Source organism: Coturnix japonica, chromosome 33 (genome assembly GCF_054131305.1).
Source record: "Coturnix japonica strain WE chromosome 33, WE-NBRP24, whole genome shotgun sequence".
Lineage (NCBI taxonomy): Eukaryota > Metazoa > Chordata > Aves > Galliformes > Phasianidae > Coturnix > Coturnix japonica.
Window position 1 is genome coordinate 1,665,026 of NC_140695.1, and position 20,290 is coordinate 1,685,315.

The window sequence follows — 20,290 nt, forward strand, 5'->3', positions numbered from 1 at the left end:
AACACACAAACACAGCTCCCTGACATGACATCTTACCTCCTGAGCAGGTCACAGTGTCCCTCACTCAGATGTAGAGCAGGGAGGAAGCTGAGACCCCATGTGTTCCTTGCTGCACACTCCCATCTAAAAGGTCCATATGCTCCTTGGGAAGCACAATGCCACCTGGGGAAAAGAGAAAGCAGGAACAGGACATGCAGGCGGCTATCACCCAGCAGAAGGCCAGATCCTTCCATCTGTTATCCGCTCCTCTTTTTAGTCCTAATAGGGCCCCGAGGATACAGAAATAGCAGTGCTTAGCAGAAGGACTCGGAGAAGGACCGGTAGAAACTGTCAGGAGGACAACTGGCATCGTGTGGACACAAACAGGCTGTTGGTGCAAGGAAGGAAACAGCACCTGAGCATTTCACCAGACAGGTTCCCTCCTCTCTGTCTTCCTGCAAAGATACAAGGATAAAAACCTCATTTCCTCTGAGCAACAATTGGAAACAAGACCAGAAAATTATTCATTCAAAGGCACTTTTAGGAGATGTATAACAGAGTCCTTCCCAGTTACACGAGCTTACGCTGTGGCCTTTGGAGAAACAAGCTGCCTTTGTGGTCCTGAGGGTTCCTTTTTGTCATCTGTTGGGCACAGCAAGAGAGCTTTTCTTGTACAAATCTATGCCCTGTGTACCTTTCTCCATCCCAAAACCTAGAGTTGCGGTGCAGACACTGGATGCTGACCAGAGCAGTAAAAGAACAGAAGAGGGGAAAAGCAGATACAGGTAAGACACCTAAAAGAAAGGAAAAGAGCAGAAGAGAAGGAAGGATACGGTTAAGAACAAAGGACAGAAGATGGAAAGTGCTATAGAGGATTGGACTGGACATGAGCAGATCAGAGCTACACCAAGGTGTGGCTTCTCCCTGTGTCCCTGTCCACCACTGGCAACATCCCCCAATGACAGGGATGATGCTGCTCCAGCAGCTGATGGGGTTGTGGTCTGGGGTTACGTTCTATGCAGAGCCTCCACAACCTGCTACAGACCTCCAGTTCCCTGACACTTCTTTTTTTTCCAGGTGTCTGCACACAAGGAACAGGTGTTCTCTATAACCTGCATGCTGGTAATTAGTGTGGGCAATTACTGTGTGGGAATTGGGGGAGGGAAATTCAGGGGTGGGATAGTGAGGAGGAATTGGAGGGGGCTGGGAAATTGTTTGGGTGGGATTGTAGAGATCAGATATGACTGTGAGGATGGGGGATATTTGGTTGGAAATATCATTTCTATTACTCATTGCTTTGTATAAGTTATTAAATGCTTTATTTTCCCTCTGCTACATCTCTGCTTGCAGTCATTTGTGCAGTGACAAAGGTCCTCAGCTCTACATGCCCACCTCCAGGGTAGGATGGAGCACCACAGATGGCAGTGTTCCACAGCTGCCACCAGCAGCCCCAGCTCGTCCCTCCACACCTGAGGTGTGAGTGGCTGTGAGAGGAATGTCTCTGTGGAAGTGCAGCTCATTCCTCCCCTCTGATGGGGGCAGAAGGCATCTGCATTTCCCTCATGGCTCTTATTTCCTGCGTTACTGTGGGAAATGAGCTGAGCCACTGTGCCTCCCTACTATGGCAAGCTCTGCAGCTCTGCCACTGTCTTTATACTCAGCTGTTCCTGTGTGTAATGCTCCACACTTGGACCCTGCAGAGCCCAAAGGCCTCCTTGGCTGCTGTTACTCACCTGGACATTGAGGGTGCTGTGTCTCCAGTCTGTACCTGCTTCCAGGTGGCACTTGCAAGACACTGCGAGTCCACCTGGTTGGAACTGCAGTCAACAAACACAAATGTGAAAGAAATAAGAAAGGATTCTTTCATTTCACAGGCTTTCATCTCCATTGAAAGATGTTCTGCTGTGCAGCACAGCTGGGAGCATTTCATATGTGCAAAACAGGGGGATAGGCCCTGGCTGTGCCGGGCCCCCTTCCGGCCCAGGCCCCAAAGCAGCCCCGACTGTGCTGGGTTCCCCTCTCACCTGGGCCCTGCAGTGGCCTCAGCTGTGCCTGGTCCCCCTCTGCTCTGGGCCCTGAGCTGGCCCCAGCTGTGCCTGGTCCTCCTCCATCCTGGGCCCCAAGGCCCTGCCTCTGCCTGCTCCCCCTCTGCTCTGGGCCCTGAGCTGGCCCTAACTGTGCCAGGCCCCCCTCTGGCACAGGCCCTGCCTCAAGCCCCGCCCCCTGTGGGCAGCACTGCTAGTGCCTGTTGGTTTTGCTCTCTTCCCTCTTCTTTCCCTGTTCTCTTCACAAATGCTTTCAGATCCCCCAGGATGACGTGCACTGATACTGCTGCCTTCTTCCTGCACAAACTTTCTGGGCAGCTCAGCTTTTTCTACAGAGCAGCGTGCCTTTGGAAGTGCTTGGAGGATGTAAACTAACAGCAAGAGAACACTGAGCTCTTCTGGGTCTTTCTAGGCATGGCAAAGAGACAGGAGAGAGTACTCAGCCTCGAGTGGTTGCTTGTATGCAGAAATCACAGTTGTCAATATCTGTGCTGTTTTGCTGTAGGCAGTAGTGTGTGACAAGAAGCCTACAATTACCAATTTAGTGAACGTAATTAATTGTAACAGTTCCCCTTCCTTCTTCCCTCGACACTTGGGTTATGGAGTTCTCCTATGCTATGTGCCGGTGTAATACCTCTGAGCCACAGCACTGTTGCGTTTAGCAAAGCTCATGGCAACAGGCTTTGGCCAACCTCAGAGCTGCGTATATGATGATAAGATATCCAGTGATAGGAGGGAAAATGAACAAGCTCCAAGGTAAGTGTTGTTTTTTCCTTCTAGTCAGCACGCCATCGCTAAATCTTCCATGCTGTGACTTTTATCGTGACAGTGATGATCCCTTAACTACTGCACTTTCTATGGCTGTATGATTGTATCAGACCTCAGGGAAGTCACGTGGAAGAGACAAGCCTTTGAAATTAAGTTTGATTCGCTTTGCCCCTCATACACCTGATCGCTGCATCCCTTACTTGGCAAATGGTCTTTCTGCGGGGTGTAGATGAGGAAAGGGGAGGAGGAAAATAAAGCAGCTGCTTTGTCTTAGAGCTCTTGTTTCGTTGGGGTCTGGCCATATTTTCTGAAACTAAAAGACGATGTGTGAAAGAAGGACAGGAAAAGGCACAAGGAGGTTTTGGTTTTGGTGCTGACTCCAGCTCGCTGCTTGCTGCTGGGAAAGGCACACTTAGCTCCAAGGAAGGATGCATGCGTGGAAATCCAGTGGCCAGGGGCAAGGGGTACCCAGCAATACAGGGCAACAAGAGCTGGGGTGATTTGCTTTAAACTGCAGCCAGTGAAGTCCTGTCCCATTGGATCTGACATATGTCTCCCCATTCCCTTCCAGTTTGTGCAGAGATGGCATGAGACAGAGGGCATTGCTTTCTGCCAGACTGCAGGAGCAGAAGCATTTCAGGTACCTAAATGGTTTGGTTTCCTCATTGTGGTGGAATGGGGTACGCATAGAAGGAAGACTTCCATTCTTGGGGTGGATATGCACATGGGAGGCTGTGCAGGGAAGGCTCCATCCTGGCCAGTTCAGCCAGCAGCTGTATCCAGCTGGCAGAAGCCCCAGCCCATGAGGCCGGCACTGGCCCTGGGCCATAAAGCCACAGAAAGGGAAGCCAGCATCAGCTCTGGAGCCTAAAGCCACAGTCAGAGAGGCGAGCACCAGCCTCAGGGCATACAGATGTGAACCCCTATTCATTCCCACTATCTCCCCTGGGACTCCATTGAGCGCTATGAGGCCACATTAGTCTTGACTGGTTTTTAATGAAAATTACAAAACCATGACATCTGCACAAGAGTCACCTTCACTTCCCTGTTATCTTTTAGTCTTGCTTTTCCCTTTCACTGCCGCTTTTCCCTTTCACTGCTGCTTTTCCCTTTTAGTCTTGCTTTTCCCTTTCAGTCTTGCTTTTCCCTTTCACTGCTGCTTTTCCCTTTCACTGCTGCTTTTCCCTTTCACTGCTGCTTTTCCCTTTCACTGCTGCTTTTCCCTTTCTCCTGAGAGTGTTTTTTACAGCTAGTTAGCTGAGAAGGGTCGTAAACATGGTGCAGCTAAACAAGCAGCCATAACACCTGCAAGGACAGCAAGAACAACAGGATGCCCTGGGATGGTGAGAAACTAGCCATGGTTCTGGGAACTCAGCAAGGGAGTAGCTTTCAGTTGATAACAACAAGCTGTTAAGATACTCGGGGATAGTATGTAATTGGGAACCAATGATGAGCTCCACTTTTGCAATATGTATGAGCTCATTATCCGTATTATTAAGGTACATGCAGCCAAGGAATAAATGAGATTCGCTGATCATATGTCAATGACAGGTGTGGTCGTCTGCTTTTCTCCCACCGTTCTGCAACATACACCTATATACAAATTTAAGAACACAACGGAGTTACTGTTACTGTTTATTAACAACCAGTTTTAATAATACGATAAAAGTATGTCCTGAGAAAGGGGAACAAACATGCTTCTTCAAGGTTTTTTAGCTGTTCTGGATCTCAGCCGTCGCTTGATGATCAGATGATCACTTTCCTTCTTTTGTTCCTCAGATTCCTGAAGAAAACATTTCAAAAGTTACTCATCTTTTCACACAAGACTGACAAGCTCTTCTTGACACACGCAAACATATTTCTTCCCCTAAATGGATTTCAGAATGGCATTTGCTTATTATATTTTATTCAGAAAACTATGGGATACCGAGATCATTTTAATGCAGCTTAATCACAAGGAACAAATATGGAGAATGTACAAAATCCTGTTTATCTTAAAAAAGCACACACATCTGAGGAAAGCCTGAAGGCAGCTTTCATTTTGAAATACTTGTTTTCAAAAGAGTATTATAATACTTGTTTTGTGAAACATGAAGCGTTCAGAAAACATTTTTAGCCTCAATCCCTGTAGCTATGACTTGCCCAGAATTTCAGTTCTCGGTTCAGTTCCATGTTCTCAGAACTACAGTGAGAAAAGAAATTCTCATCTTCTTCATCCTCTAACAAAAAAAAAATAACATTTTGGTTTCTGCCCCTATCATTCGTCAAATCATCAAAAAACTCAGAGGGATATTACAGTATGGGCAAATGATCACTATGCTGAACAGAAAAAGGACTCTAATATAATTAAAAGATGCAGTTCCAACAGAGCAAGAATGTTCTTAGCACAATAGCTGCCGACAGAGTCATGAAACTGGCGCATCAGATCCAACTTGCAGTTGGCTTAGACAGGAGATCATAGTTTAAGCATACCTAAAAAGCTGTCTAAGTTGTGCTCTAGAAAAGCATGTAGTAGAATAATCCCACTCCGACACACTGAAATTATCTATGATTCCAAATTAGAAGACATCTCCGTGATTGCTACATCACCTACTTAGTAAACTGTAAGCCAGCCAAACACAGAGATCTTTGAGGACAAAATAAAACAGAACAGCAGGAAGACCAACAAGAATGACTTGGTAGAATAAAGAAATACCTCAGTACTTTCAACCTCCCCCTGCAAATAGATGAAACCTCCAGTCTGTTTGGACTCCTTAGTAGTTTATTTTAAGCCAAGACTACAGTATAATCGCTTACCGAAGAAGCAGGTATATCTAGAGGGCGAGAAACAACAGTGGAATACAGCTTCCTTTTGCATCGTTTTGGCTTGGTCTCTCCTTCTTCGAGACTTTCAGGTTCGCTTGATTTAGGAGAACTTACTGCTGACATCAGCTTCTTGGCTAGAAGAAATTTGTTTTGATACATAAACCAATCAACTTACTGGTTTTGTGAGTCTTTAAATCACTGAATGCAAAAAAAGCTTCGTAACAAACTTGGTTTATAAATGACACGTAAAATTTAAGTGAAAATACTCAGAAATTGTATTTGTTCATCGAGGTTCTTTATTGCTTCTATAGCTGAAACAGTTTATAGCTTCAGGTATGGCAGCTTAAAGCACGCATTAAAATGGAGTATGAAAGACAATCATGGCTCAGAAGTCGCTGGAAGTCAGAAACTTCAGCAGGAGTTAAACAACAGGCCTAACTTTCATGCTGACAGAAGCACAAGACAGAACCAACTTTCTCTGTATACTTGTAGGTTTTCACAAATGTAATAATGAATCTCTGAAGAGACGAATAAATGCATTTACTTCATAAATCAAAGGACAACTTAACATGGCAGACAAGTTCTCTAAGAACACATACATTAATAGCCTACAGCAGAAACAAGCCATTCTACAATGTCTAGAAAACATGGAATAAAACTTATTCTACACCAACCTTTAGAGTGTATAATAGAAGGAGAGCTTTGAATAAAATCTCCAACTTTTTGCAGTGTTTCATCCTTCTTTTTAGTCAGTCTTGAAGCATGTACTCGCTTTCTCAGGAAGTAGTCTTTTCCGGATTTCTGTTCAACAGAGATGTGAACATGTGAAACAAGAGTATTGTTTAAACTTCATTTTAGTTCAACGTTATTTTAAGTTGACATTTTGAGCTTTACTACTGACACCTCTGTTCATTATGCTGATGATACCACAACGGCAAGTAATGTAGACAATTTTATACCCTTTAGGGAGTTGTCAAAATCTCAGCTATTTCAAGGCATACGTTTCTTAAAGTTTCTTAATAAGGCAGTAGTTTCTTTAAAAGTAGCTCCCAAGCTGTGCAGTTGTTTCTTACATAAGCTGTTCTAATTACATAAAATAAACAAACATACAAAACAGAAGACAACAGATGGGAAAAATCTACTACTCATACTCTGACCATTCCAAGGATACTGCTATCACATGTGAACATCTGTTTTCAATAACTGCCATGCATATTAATGATATGAACCTTAGTTTAATACAAGGGCTTCACTTACAAAAGCACACGATAATACACTAAAGCTTCTCTTCCCCACTATTCAGTGTGCAATATCCTTCCCTCCAAATCATTACACAGTACAGCCATTACACGCTCTGGGGACAGACTGACTTGCCCTTTGGTTAGCTTATGGAATTTAATAGGAAGAGCTCATAAGCATGTAAGATTCCCATTCAGGTATACACATAAGGATAAGACACTGCTTCTTTCGTGTGACCACACAATTACAGGAAGTCCCAAGCTAGCTTCAAAACTAGAACAAAAACCAACCATTTTCTCGTCACTTGCAGAGGGTGAATTAAAAGCCATGACAGATTTTGTATTTTTCGTGTTCTCACTTTTCACAAAATCCTGGGAAAATAAGACAAGTTCAGATGAGTTCAGATGCTGGTTGAACACATGGAAGACAGGCTGCTGGGGACATCAGAAAATGGTAGATGGCTGCTTCTACTGCTGCTAGTAACTAGCAAACTCCAGTGTCCCAAACACAGACTAGCAGCTTTTACTACTTACACTGTTCCAACCCCCTGAGGGGAGTCTTCTTCCTCTCAAAAAGTTACCAAAGATCGTAGAAAGACAAAAAGTAGTCAGAGCCACTTTATCAGGCTCTGCTAAGAATCTGAATGGAGTATCACCACCCACTGTATTTCCAAGAATTAAGTTGGTTAATAAATACTTTGTTTTTAAAATATATGTAACTGCTATTTTATGAAAGTTAGCAATTAAAAACTTATATAGGAATGATTAACATCATCTGCTAACAAAACAATATCCAGAAATCCTGCAGAGGAAGAAAATAAGTTCAATTTGCTGTGCCCGTTTCAGTGGCTCCATGAATTTTTTCCAAGTAACTTATCTAATCATGAGCCACTTCATAAGCATTAACATGAGGAGAGTTTTCAACAGCACCTGACAAAAATTCATCACACAATTGTTTCAACAGCTTTTATTCCTATCAAAGGCTATAAAAACAGGTGATCTGATCACCTTGAAAGGGATAAATAAATTAAAACTTGGGAATTGTTTAGAGAACATGAGATCTTTTCCTACTCATTCCTTATCAAAAGCAATACAATCACAACATTTTCAGATCTGAAGTTTCATACTAACCTCAGATTCATTTAATGAAGTGAGGCTCCTAGTACATCGACGTGACAAATAATTGTCTTCAGCTTTGCATCTTAATGGAATACTTTCTCCAGTTTTAGTTTTGCTTTGTTGTTTCCTAGGCTGTAAATATTTAAAAGGAGTAAAGATTAGGCTATGCATTAGACCTCCAAAATATCTCGAGTTTTCTAAAGCTACAGTGTAAAACCTCAAGCTCAGATGCCACATGAACACGTAAGCTGAAACACAGCACAAGTGTGGGAAGGTAGTAACATCTATTCATTGTGTGATCTTCAGATACACCCTACTGGGTCTCACTAACAGTCTCAGGCAGTATTCTGCCTCCAAAAGAGAGAAAGCGAGACATTATTTAGGGACAAAATCTGTAACGCTGGTCGTTTTGTCATCCATTCCCCCCATACTCTGCGTGCTCACAGCTGCTATGTTAGAACACCAAAGGCTAAACCTCTGCCTAATCTTCAGCATCCACATACGAATACATGGAAAACTGCATGGAAAAGTTCCATAATGTACACAGAGAGATGGTGTTCTAGTAAATAAAATAGTTTTGAGAAGATGAGAGCTCATGTTTGAGTGGAAGACAAAAAGAACCAACAAGTACTCATCACTGAATATGTAGTTAAAGGACTATATGCTAAGAAAAATGATTCTAGCTCCAGTATCTCCTAGGAAAACAGAAGAACAAAAAGGGGTTAACAAGATGTTAAGTACTGACTTTCTATAAATATAATCATACCTTTTCATTTACAGAGTCATTCCTTCTACTTTGTCTTTCTTCAAGTAAAGGTTTTTCTGGCAAACACTGAGGGCTACTGTGGTTAATGCGTTGTTTTAATTCCTTTATAAAGTCATCTTTGTCAGCCAGTTCTTTTCTTAACTCTTCTATCACAGTTGCATTATCCTAATAAACAGTAAAAACTGCTGAGTTGTGGGATTGGCAAAAGGAATTAACACACACAAGCAGTATTGCAATTACTTAGTAGCATCAGTTTTAGAATTGCAGGCTAGAACACTTAACTATTCAAGAACAGTAACATTTCACGCATTTGTACGGTCACTGTTACAAGTGCAGTAGTCACAGAATTGCCTGGGAAGTTGTAATACAATATATTTTGATTCTTCTATTTTACTTATGTGCTTCAGCCTTCATCTCTCTTAAGATATAATAACCCGAGCTTTCATTTGTTCCCAAATCCTCGGTACTGTGAGAAAGTCGGCAGTTGTAGGGGAAGATTTGCTATGAGAACATCTTTCTTCTCAGAGAAAGTGAATCCAAACATTCTCAAAAGAGCACAACTCATTTAGTCGTCTGTTTAGCTTCTGAAATTCTATGCTACGGCTTAGATTGGCTATCCTGATTAAAAGCTGGATGTTGAAATAAGAAATGCAACTTCCAGAGATCATCCCCCCTCTGCTTTTTGGTGCTTCCCTTAATCTCTCTCCACGTCCCCTTCTGTCTTTTCATGCCATTGTAGATACTACCTCAGAGAAAGCAAAGAAAGTAAGAAACCTGAGACAGAACTACTGTCTGAGTATTGAGCCTAGCTTGGGATCCGGAAATGCTGTGAATTATCGGAAAAAGCTACAGATGTCCAGTCTGACTGTAGGATCATAAGCATCAAACTGACATCTGCTTATCTGAACTACTGAAAAAATTGATATTTTAGTAATTAACAGAAATTCTGTTTCTGAAGAACAACAATAAAATCTGGTGCTTTTTTTGGTTAGTTGCACATGATGTCAATACGACAGTGTTCAAGAACAGAAGCACACCCAGAATACAAAGAGCAGGTACAGGAGTTTTACAGAATTTATGGGTAGCTAATCAGGTAGGAGGAAAGGAGAGCTGACCTTGCTTGAATCCTTTAAGGCAGATTGTCTCAGTTCTGCTATTTCTGTCTCTTTTTGTATGGCATTAGAAGCCAAAGTTTTGAGCTGTTCTTCCAAAGCTTCTACTAACTGATCTCTCTCCTCACGCCAATTTTGAAGATTATGGTCCTTTTCCACCAGCTCCTATATTTCATGTTGAAAGAAAAGCATACACAGTAGAAACAAGCAGAATTTTTAAGACAGCCTAGAATTAATAAGTTTTTCATATAGCATAAATAAGGACTCAAGCTGATAAAAAGAGTTTATGGTAAGACATTTCAATTAACATATCGTGATGTCACTCAACAAGATCAGGTTATATGCATGTATTACGTATGTATTTACTATGCAGATTATTGTATTTAAAGCAATCTGCCAGTGCTCTGTAGTGACTAATTATTTGAATATCTTTCATGGTCTACCCCTAATTTCAGTTGGCCACTTTCATTTTGCTCCAATTTTTTTTTTTTTTGACCTTTTTCCTGTTGCTTGGAAAACCTGCATCATTCATGTAATAAAAATTAAGAGCAAGAAAAATACCTGTTTAAGTTGTTGGATAGTATAGTCTTTATAATCCAGCTCATCCTTAAACTGGTTATTAATCCTTTCAAGTTCTTCCATCTTGTTCCTGAGGGATTCCTCCACAGAACGCATCGTGGACACCTGTAATGTAAGCACAGCTCACGGTTCATTAAAAGACTTCTGTAATCCAACCTGGCCAAATACTTCTTTGTTAAATAAAGAGGAATTCACAAACAAGTGCTGAGTAGGAAAACGACAGCAAGTGCAAGGTTACCAAGGAAGACATGAATTCATTTTTAAGCTTCAATTTTCCACCCCAAGCAGACCCAATAAACTTTCAGACTAAGATCCTGCAAAATGGGTTTTAAGATATCTTCTTGTTTAATAATTAAATTTTAACTATTAACATCACTGAAGCTGAAATTGAAGAAAAAAAATATACATGCTTATATTAAAGAGCCTCTGGAAATTAGTCTATTTCTCTTCAAGTAAATAGCATTCTTCTTCCCAGTTATCAGCGTTTTTTCACAAGACTTAGGTTTTAGGCTTTGGAGTTACCACGGATACCAATGGCAAGTCACCAGTAACGTAGAGATAATAACAAGTCCCCTCCAGAGGCAGATTAGCTATTCTCTTCACAAACCTTATTCCAGACTACCAACCAACTTTACTCTCCTCTGTTCATTATCTATGCGAAACCATGTTTTAACTTCTGGTCCCCTCTAGAGCTTCAATGGCAACTTTACCTAAGATTTGCTGCTAGCCACACTAGTGTGAAATTTCCAGCTTCATAGTTAAAGTTTGAGAAGTTTTAACAGCAGAAAGCCAAGCATAATCTTACAGAAAAAAATAGCTCAGTTGACTACAAACCTCGCTTTGTACTTGCTGAATTTGTTTCTCGGCATCAGAATGTTTGTCTTTTAGATCTGCATACTCTTCTTCTTTCCTCTGCAAATCTTTTTTCAAATTCAGTACAAGGGCAGAACTCTCAGAAAGAATATTTTCTAGCCTTATGTTAAAAATAAAGACACAAAGAACATTACTGTTACACATCTCATGGAAACAGCAATTACAGCTTAATCCATGCCCTGCCTGTTGGTTTCTAATTGTAAATAGACTCTTAAATCTATCTAGACCAGTGACAAGATTTAAACAATTACTTTTGAATTTCAGCTTGCTTCTCATAATCAGATGCTGAAGCAATAAATTATTCAGATGCTATTCTGAGGGATATACAACAAAACCACCAGAAATCCCCATATTATTCTTTATTTCCTTGCACACTCCTGTTTTCCCTTGGAACTCAAGTAGCATACCAAAGCATCCTAAAGTAGTAGTTTGGCCATTGATAAGCATGCAGATGCATTAAGTCGAAGGGATGTTCCCATTAACTATTTTTAACTCTAGTTCATTCTCAAAGGGCTCTAAGTTAACTCAGTGGTTACTTACAATTCTATACGTTGCACTTTCTCCATTTCACTCTTTTCCTTTTCCCGAAGAGAATGTTTCATCTGCTCCAAGCTGTTTTTCAGCTGCATAACTTCTTGAATCAGATTTGCTTCTTTGCTACTTAACTCTTCAACCTTTTTGTCTGCATTAGCAGACTTCTCCTGCAGAGTTGCTGTAACTGTCTCTAGATTAACAATAATAGATTTTTTTTCTTTATGTAATTCATTGAGTTTTGACACTTTGTCTTCCATTGTCTTGGAAGCCTCCAGGCGATATTCAAGCTCTCTTATTTTTACCTCACAGTTGGCAACTTCCTCCTGAAATTGTGCAATCACTCTCTGATCTTCTGCAGTCTTTTCTTCAAACTCCCGAGTTTTCTTTTCTATTTGCTCATGTAACTGTTTCACAAGATCATCTTCCTGACTAGTGTGAGTTGTAATCTCACATAGCTTCATTACAAGTTGACGATTATGATATTCAGCATTATTCAGTCCCGCCTTTAGGTTTTCATTGTCTTGAAGCAGTGCTTTGATGTGCTGACTTTTTTGTGAGTAAACATCAACAATACTTCTGCATACTTCCCAAATCCTTTCAAGACTACAGTAAAAGGAGAGGTCCTGCACAAGATCTGAGATGGAAGAAGTCTGTGACTGAGTGCATGCAGAACTAATTTGAGATGTCCCTGTCTCATCTTTTTCAGAGTCTGAGGAATCCTTTACACTGACAAAGTAAGTACCGATGGCACGAAACTCTAAGTGACATTTGTATAATTCATCTAATTTGGTCCGCATTTCTTTTACTTGTGACACTTTATCAATTATATATTCTTTGGCAACTTCTATGTTGTTAGTTAGTTGGGCATTTTTGTCTTCTAGTGTCATATTTATAGATTTCTGTTCATCCAGTTCAGAAGCAATTTCCCGATACTCAGCTTGACCCTGCAGAATTTGTTCACGGAGGACATCAGCTGTTTCTTCAGAAAAAGAAAGCTGAATACGCAGGCTTGTTACCTGCTTACTGAAATCTTCTTTTTTATTTTTTTCTCTTCTGCATTGTTCTTCAAGCACAGCTAAATGACGTTCCAAGATTTCAGTTCTTTCCCTCAGTGCTAGTACTTCCTTTCGGTACGCGGAGCACTTTTGTTTCATGTGTTCAATTTTCTTTTGCTCTACAGTGTTCTTTTTCTTTCTCTCATTTACAACTACTGTAAAACAAACAAACAAACAAAAAAAAGGGAAAAGGAATGTAGCTCAGATTGATTAAAATCATTATTACATAGCAGTTCACAACACCAAGTAGCAACTTCTAAGTGAAAAACTGTCGTAATATGCAAGCCATGCCCTCACATCACATAGTATTTGATACTAGTGAAGGAATTAAAGTCCTCTGGACACGTATTCAGGTGCCTCAGATTTCTATACAGAATTAACAGCAAAAGGTTTTCAGTCTGGAAGAACACTTTTACCATGGCACTACTCAAACCTTCCACTCCACACCAGTAGAAAATCTAATTAGATTTAAGAAACATGGGAACGAGATAGATAATTCACAGCTATATTCTTTCTATCTTCCGTGCTTCAGCAATCCCTATAAGGCAGCCAGGAATCACTCCATCTACATCTAAATGGTAGATAAACAGTTCTCTAAGAAATTTCATTCCAACTCACAGTCCTCTTACTTTCAAAAGAAAGATAAAACCCTGGACAAGTTGATCACTTAAGTGTTGATATCTGTCTCTCTTATTCAGTTGATCTCTAAACAAAATATGAGGATTCCTACTTCTGTCCACACTTACTCTTTTGCATATAAAGTTCACTCATAAAGTTGTACAAATTTGCAGATTCAAGTTTCCATAAATATTCCATTAGCTTGGGGCTGTTTTTTTCTTTAACTGGTGAGCAATTAGCTAAAATCACAAGCATTTTCTTTCTATCAAAAGCAACTTCTGCTGTATTTCATCATTGCTTTAGAATCCAGTTATGTCCATTCCATAATATGCATACTTTAAGTATTAAAAAAAATAAATATAAGTCAAGACTTACTAGGGATTGGGTCACCACAACAATATATTCCATGGTGATTCTTGTACAGTCCTTTTATTACTACAACTACAGAAATGCAGAATTTTATAGCACCCACGTGCAGCCTGCATTACATACAGATTCACATGTACTACATGGAAACAGCCTCTTAACTCATCTAAGGAGTTTTATATACAGTCCTCAACTGATTTAAAAGTCATACTGAAGAAACAGCAGTGGCATATTCCACCCCAAACCAGGTTTTGGTTTTGACTGCTGCTCCCAGCAACACTAGTGAGGGGAATATGATTTATAAGTAATCTAAACACTTTATGCTGAAAACAACAAGCAAGCACTAAAGCAAGATAAATAAGACTAGGGAGAAGATGTGTAATGTTCAGTCTAGAAGCTCCTTACACAGGAAGTAGGGAAAAAGCATTATTACAGAGCATAGGAAACAAGACCTAAAAGCTCAGAGAATGGTGTAAATACCCTGAACTTGAAGCTGAGATAACCTAGCATCTCCTAAAACACTTTTGCTCGTGCTACTTATGTAACTAATTCTACAAAAGAACCAGCACAACATACCTGTGCTCATTGTTCTACTGTGTATATTTAACATAGCTAAAGAATATATATTAAGCGGTTTTTGAAATTGGACGCTATTAATACTCACAAATAGAAGAAAATTTTAACATGATTGAATACTCAGTACTTCTAAACAGAAAACTTCATGCTGACATTGTGACTATCAGCTACCCATTTTAATTCCTATGTGGAGCATTGCTGTCATTAATTTTTAAATGAGAGCTTTGGTCATATGATTAGAACAAACCCACTACTATTTGGAGTATGGAGGAGTCCACATCCCTCCCTCAGTCTCTGGTAAGATGCTTATATGTGATGCCATTCAGTGGTCACATTAGGATTCAATATTTATGCCAAATAAAGGCAGCAGGAACAAATCATCCAAGAACAGCATCTCATCCAAAGAAGGCCTTGACTTTCTCCCTTGCACATATTTTGCAAGAGGAATACAAGAAAGGAAGGGACTACAGCTAAGTTTTAGATTTTCCCTTCTACACTGTATATGCCTTCCGTAATTCTAGGAACACTGATGCTCAGCTGTGCCCAGAAGTGAAGTTAAACGCATCAGAGCTTATCCAAACCATTTTGCTCAAATATTGCCCATGAGCGAGCAATTAGCAGGTCGTCAACAATTTTGATAGTTGCTTCAGGAAAAACAAAACAAACAAACAAAAAAAAGCACTTGAACAGCTGATGCTACTCAGAAGATCAGCAACAGCAGTTGAAACAATCCTAAAGAAGCTGCTATAAAACCATTACCAAATCTGCAAGTGCATCAACAGATGAGGAAAAAGCAGCAAAAAGGAAAAAAATAGTGCAAAAAACTTTGATTCTTAAGCATTCAAAAACGAACAGCATAGGACCTTCTGAAAAAGGGATATTTACATAACAGTTACTTCTATTTACAGTTTAACACAGTGGCTTTTCTCCTTATACCATAAGGTACGCGCTTCACAGCCTTTTGCTTCCTATCCGGAATAGGAAGCAATTTATTGTTTTGGAAGACACCCTGTTCAACGATGGAAGAAACTGTACCTTTCTTTGGAGGTGGCTCTTCTACGGTAGGCTTACCTTCATCAGTACTGTGCTTTCTTCCCACTTCCAACTCAGTTTTCTCTTGTTTCAGTGCTTTAACTGAAAGCACTGAAAATTGGCTGCTTTCAGTTCCTTTATTAGTGTTCTCTTCTGCCGGTTCTGCTTTAATGGTAGTTAAATGGTAGGTAGTCTTTTCCTGTATTGATATAAGATCAGTTACATTGAAGCTTAACAAAAGGAGCACTTAAGTCTCAGTAATCTTCTGTAGGCAAATATTTACACAAAACCATACAGCTAAAATATTTACCCGGTGACTCTATAGACATCAGTTACAAATCTCAATAGCAGACAGAACAAGTACACCTTCAGATAATGACAAGTGCAATACTCGGTAGAGTATACAAGGGAAAGCAAGAGCCTAGCAGGTTACAAAGTAAAAGACTTGCACACAATCAAGAGTTTACCGGTTTATCAAAGAATTTCCTGTTTCCAAGAAGTCAACAAAATTACAAACATGGTCAAAGAGCAAATGGTCAGCTCTCATACAAGTTCATCACATCACACTTCAGCTAAGCTGCTAAAATCACTTTCATCGTGACAGATATAATCCAACCTTAAAGCTTAGTCAGCTCTGTCACGCATATTTTAGATTGTGTCCTTGACCACAAGTGAAGCTTCCTTACTTACAAGATGACGATTGTTAAGCCATGCTGGCACTGCCAAGGACTGATTATTCATCTTTAGTAGCTTATGAAAAGAAAAGCCTCAGAAGTGTTCAGGCCACACAATCTCACAGATAGAGTTGGAGCCTTGTTCTTGGAAGAAGTAATAGGTGAGGACATGACTACTCATCACAGTCAGCTTTAACACCATGGAAATACTAAGTTGCAGTGATGCAGACAGTCAAAGACTAAGAAGGGTCAAGTTGCTAAGCTTACAAGGTTAGAGATCTGAGTGACAGAATTAACTATAAATGTTTTCAGAGCTACTTCAGGCTACCAAACATCAAAAAATGAACAAAACCCACCAGAAGTGGTATGCACACATACTTAATCAAGCTAGTCTTCACATATTCAGTAGCTCGCAGTACATTAGTCAGGATAAAGTTTTATGGACTGCATAGAACGTGGAGATATCCTGAGCATTCATAGCATTTTAAGCTACCACAACTTGGTATTAAAACAATTTTACACAACATCTTCTTGATAAAGTTACCTCAGTTGCTTCTTTAAGTTGCTCAACAGACTCATCCAATTTAATCATCTGCATTTCAAAGTCTGTAACACACAGAAAAGGTTGTATTACATAAGTAGCCAATAGATAGTTTATTAAGTAATCAATGTTTCCAGATATTCTAACGTTTAGGTAGCTTTTGAACAGATTAATTAATTTGCATGTGGTCTTCACTTATTGGGAGTGATTCAAAAGTTTTCTATATTTCTTGGAACGAAAACATTGCATCAACAAGACATAAAGAAGAGTAGAGATTACAATATAAAAGTAAAAATCAAGATATAAACATTTAACCCCATACTTACGAAAGCGTAAAGCTGCTAGTTGCAGTTTAAAGGAGAGGGGGGAAAAAAGAAAAGAAATAACCAAAAACCGTGGAATTGCTGAACCTGAATATACACAAGGAACAAACTATCACTTATCTACAGGCTATGGTTCCAAAGGTAGAGCATCTCCTCTAATTCCTACTCAAACTGGTTATTTCTCTTTTATATTAATGAACTATTTCTGTCTTCTACCTTTCACATTGCATAACTCACCTTTGTTCTTCTGCATCAGCTCTTCTTCAGTTTTAAGTAGTTTGGTGTTTTTCTCTGTTAGCTCTTCTTTGGTCTCCATCAGTTCAAAGTTAGTTTTCTCCAGCTGCTTTTCAAACCAGCCAATATCTTCCTTCGGGTCCCCCAGGGATACAATGGAACTATGTGCTGCCTCAGCTTGCTCTTTAATATCCATGACATCATAATGCACAGAATCAAGAATGCCCTCAGGATCAACACAGGTGTCAGGCACTATGCTATGTTCTCCACCCTGAAACGTAATTTATAATCAGTTAAAACTGGTGAATAGCTGACTACATAATAGCTGTTATTTCTACAGATAGTCTGGATAGCCACTATGAAGACAGCCATACAAGAAGTTTTTAATTTCAGCTTCAAAACCCACCTCACAAATTCACATACAACATGACAGTGATTCATATGGGGGGAAGATAAGTGGCATTCTAGTAACAGCTAATATATTTTATAGTATTTGATGACCACACTCCCTTTTTTTTTTTTTTTTTTTAAATATTACCCCAGATTGATCTCCTTCAAATTTAACGTACAAGTTCGGACTCCCCTTTTCTTTGTATACAGCGTAAATTTTCATTTTGTGTTGCAGAAACAAGGAAAACGCCCAAATTCCCAAAGCTTTCTGAAACTGTTCTTAAGGCTCAGCAGCTATTCCTGCTAGATGAAGAATAGATGTATCTTGCTCATCATACAGCAACACATCATGCACTTCTTTGTAAACAGCCTTGTGTTTCTATAAGATGTGCCCATAACATTTAAATAGTAAAAAGGAAAATATTTAAGAAAAAAAAAAGGAAAATACTGAAGAAAAAAAAAAAGAAAAATACCAGGTTGTCATGGTTTAATAATTTTGTAATTTTGCTATCAGTATTCCACATCATAACATCATATAAAGCATGAATAATTTTACTGCTCCCGAACACTTGCAGTATATTGATGATATTGTCGTGTGGGGCCATACAGCAGCAGAGATTTTCAAGAAAAGAAAACAGATAGTCCTAATTCTTTTGCAAGCTGGTTTTGCCATTAAGCGCAGCAAGGTGAAGGGGTCTGCGCAGGAAATCCAGTTCTTAGGTGTAAAATGGCAAGATGGGCATCGACACATCCCAGCAGATGTGATTGAAAAAATCACTGCTATGTCTCCTCCCACCAACAAGACAGAGACCCAATCTTTTCTGGGAGTAGTGGGCTTTTGGAGAGTGCATGTCCCAAACTACAGCCACACAGTGAGCCCCCTCTATCAGGTAACACGGAAGAAGAATAATTTCTCATGGGGTCCTGAGCAGCAGCAGGCTTTTGAGCAGAGAAAACAAGAGATAGCCCGTGCCGTGGCCTTGGGGCCAGTACGGACGGGACAGGATGTAAAGAACATCCTCTACACTGCTGCTGGAGAGAAAGGTCCCACTTGGAGTTTGTGGCAAAGAGCTTTAGGAGAAACCCAAGGCCAACCCCTGGGACTTTGGAGTCGATCATATAAAGGGTCTAAGGAGTGCTACGCTCCAAGTGAGAAGGAGATCTTAGCCATGTACGAGGGGGTTCGGGCTGCTTCTGAAGTAGTTGGGACAGAGGTTCAGCTCCTTCTAGCACCTCGCTTGCCTGTGGCCCCACTGTCATGGACACAGGTAGATTTTTGTTCAAACCGTGACAACTACCCAGAATGCAGCATAAGGGAATTTTTGCCTAGAACTCTGGAGGACTATTTTTAACTCAGAAAGGTCAGAGATAGAAAGTTCACACTGATTTCTGGGTCACCAGCCTCACCGTACATCAGCATTTTTGGTTTTTAAATGATACATAAAGTTCTCAATGGCACTGCTCTAGTCGGTAGTTCTTTCCCTTTCCGTGCAGCTTGCTCTGTGCATGGCTTGTGAACCGCTATTCAGGCCAGACAGCTGCAGCCCCAAAGACCTGCCATAAATGTACAAATTCTACCAGGATAATGTCTTGGTAGTGGAGAAACAGGATGCGCAGTCATATGGCTCTCACACATACCTTGTACAACCAGCTTGGCTCTGGACTGGGCATCACCAATGTCACAGGTGTACACGTCACTGTCACTTTTCTCCAGATTTTTTATGCACAGCTGCAGGTCTCGTCCTTTCTGTGCCCTATTGTATTTCCTGTCAGGCCTGAGCTCAGCAATGCCTTTCCTCCATATGACGAAGGATGCGGCTTTCTCGCTCTGACATGTAAAAAGTGCACTTCCACTTTCTTCAATTTTCACATCTGAAAGCTCCTTGATAAAGTAATTAGGTTTTTCTGGAAGGAAAAAAAAAAGGATGAGGGTGTAGGACAAAGGGATTTGTTACCCCAACAAGTCCCAAGCATACAGAGGTGTCCTGAATCTCCTTTGCCCTCATTTCAGAATATCACATAGAGATGCAAAGAGTCTAAGAAGACCACAGAGTCCACCCATTTACATAGGTTTGATAATTCCAGTAGATATCTGGAAAGTTCAATACCATTATACATGCGCTGGTAGGATCTCATCTGATAAACTGCATATAGTTTTGATTACACATATTCAATATAGACTAATTCAGATTGCCATCTTTTCTTGGCTCACTAACACCCAAGATCATAGAATCATAGAATGATCACAGAATCATAGAGTGGCCTGAGTAGAAAAGGACCTCAAAGATCATCTAGTTTCAAACCCCCTCCAAGGGGTCACCAACCACCAGACCAGGCTGCCCAGATCCACATCACACTGGAGAATCATTCAGTTTCCAGATTATTTTAAGGAAAAGATTTTAATCCATCATATTTTCTGAAAACTAAGAATTGATCCTGCTCAAGGAAACAGAAGAGAAAAACATCACCCACAGGCTGCAGATATTTACCTCGACTTCTCTACATGCCATCTCCAGTGTGCTTTTCAACTCACCTTGCACAGTGACCCTGGCTTTTGTTATGGAGTACTCTGTCTCACAGGGGTACTCCCCACTGTCCTTGGCAGTAGAGTCATGGATGATTAGTGAAAAACAATAAGAAAACCTTCTACAGGTACATTGGCC

General features: G+C 40.3%; 1 protein-coding gene and 1 long non-coding RNA gene across 2 annotated transcripts; both read right to left on the reverse strand.

Moving 5' to 3' along the window:
* Positions 1 to 4,297: 4,297 nt before the first annotated feature.
* On the reverse strand, positions 4,298 to 6,520 carry LOC146755327 (uncharacterized). Its single transcript, XR_014938134.1, has 3 exons — positions 6,272 to 6,520; positions 5,589 to 5,731; positions 4,298 to 4,575 (listed from the first exon to the last, which is right to left on the reverse strand). It is a non-coding gene; the product is annotated as an uncharacterized LOC146755327 (long non-coding RNA).
* A 4,657-nt stretch (positions 6,521 to 11,177) lies between these two features.
* LOC146755328 (kinesin-like protein KIF20B) lies at positions 11,178 to 15,657 on the reverse strand. Its single transcript, XM_085525664.1, has 3 exons — positions 15,469 to 15,657; positions 11,825 to 13,028; positions 11,178 to 11,384 (listed from the first exon to the last, which is right to left on the reverse strand). Exons 2-3 carry the CDS (start codon positions 12,970 to 12,972, stop codon positions 11,213 to 11,215), a joined length of 1,320 nt encoding a protein of 439 aa, XP_085381790.1. The 5' UTR covers positions 12,973 to 13,028; positions 15,469 to 15,657; the 3' UTR covers positions 11,178 to 11,212.
* Between the last annotated feature and the right edge of the window lie 4,633 nt (positions 15,658 to 20,290).

Bases quoted from the DNA above. Each gene is read 5' to 3' on its own strand.
- LOC146755328 (XM_085525664.1), bottom strand. From the start codon at position 12,972: ATGAAACAAAAGTGCTCCGCGTACCGAAAGGAAGTACTAGCACTGAGG. The intron at 11,385-11,824 runs GTAAGTAACCAC...TTTTAACATAAG, and splicing joins AAAGTGCAACGTATAGAATT to GCTAGAAAATATTCTTTCTG.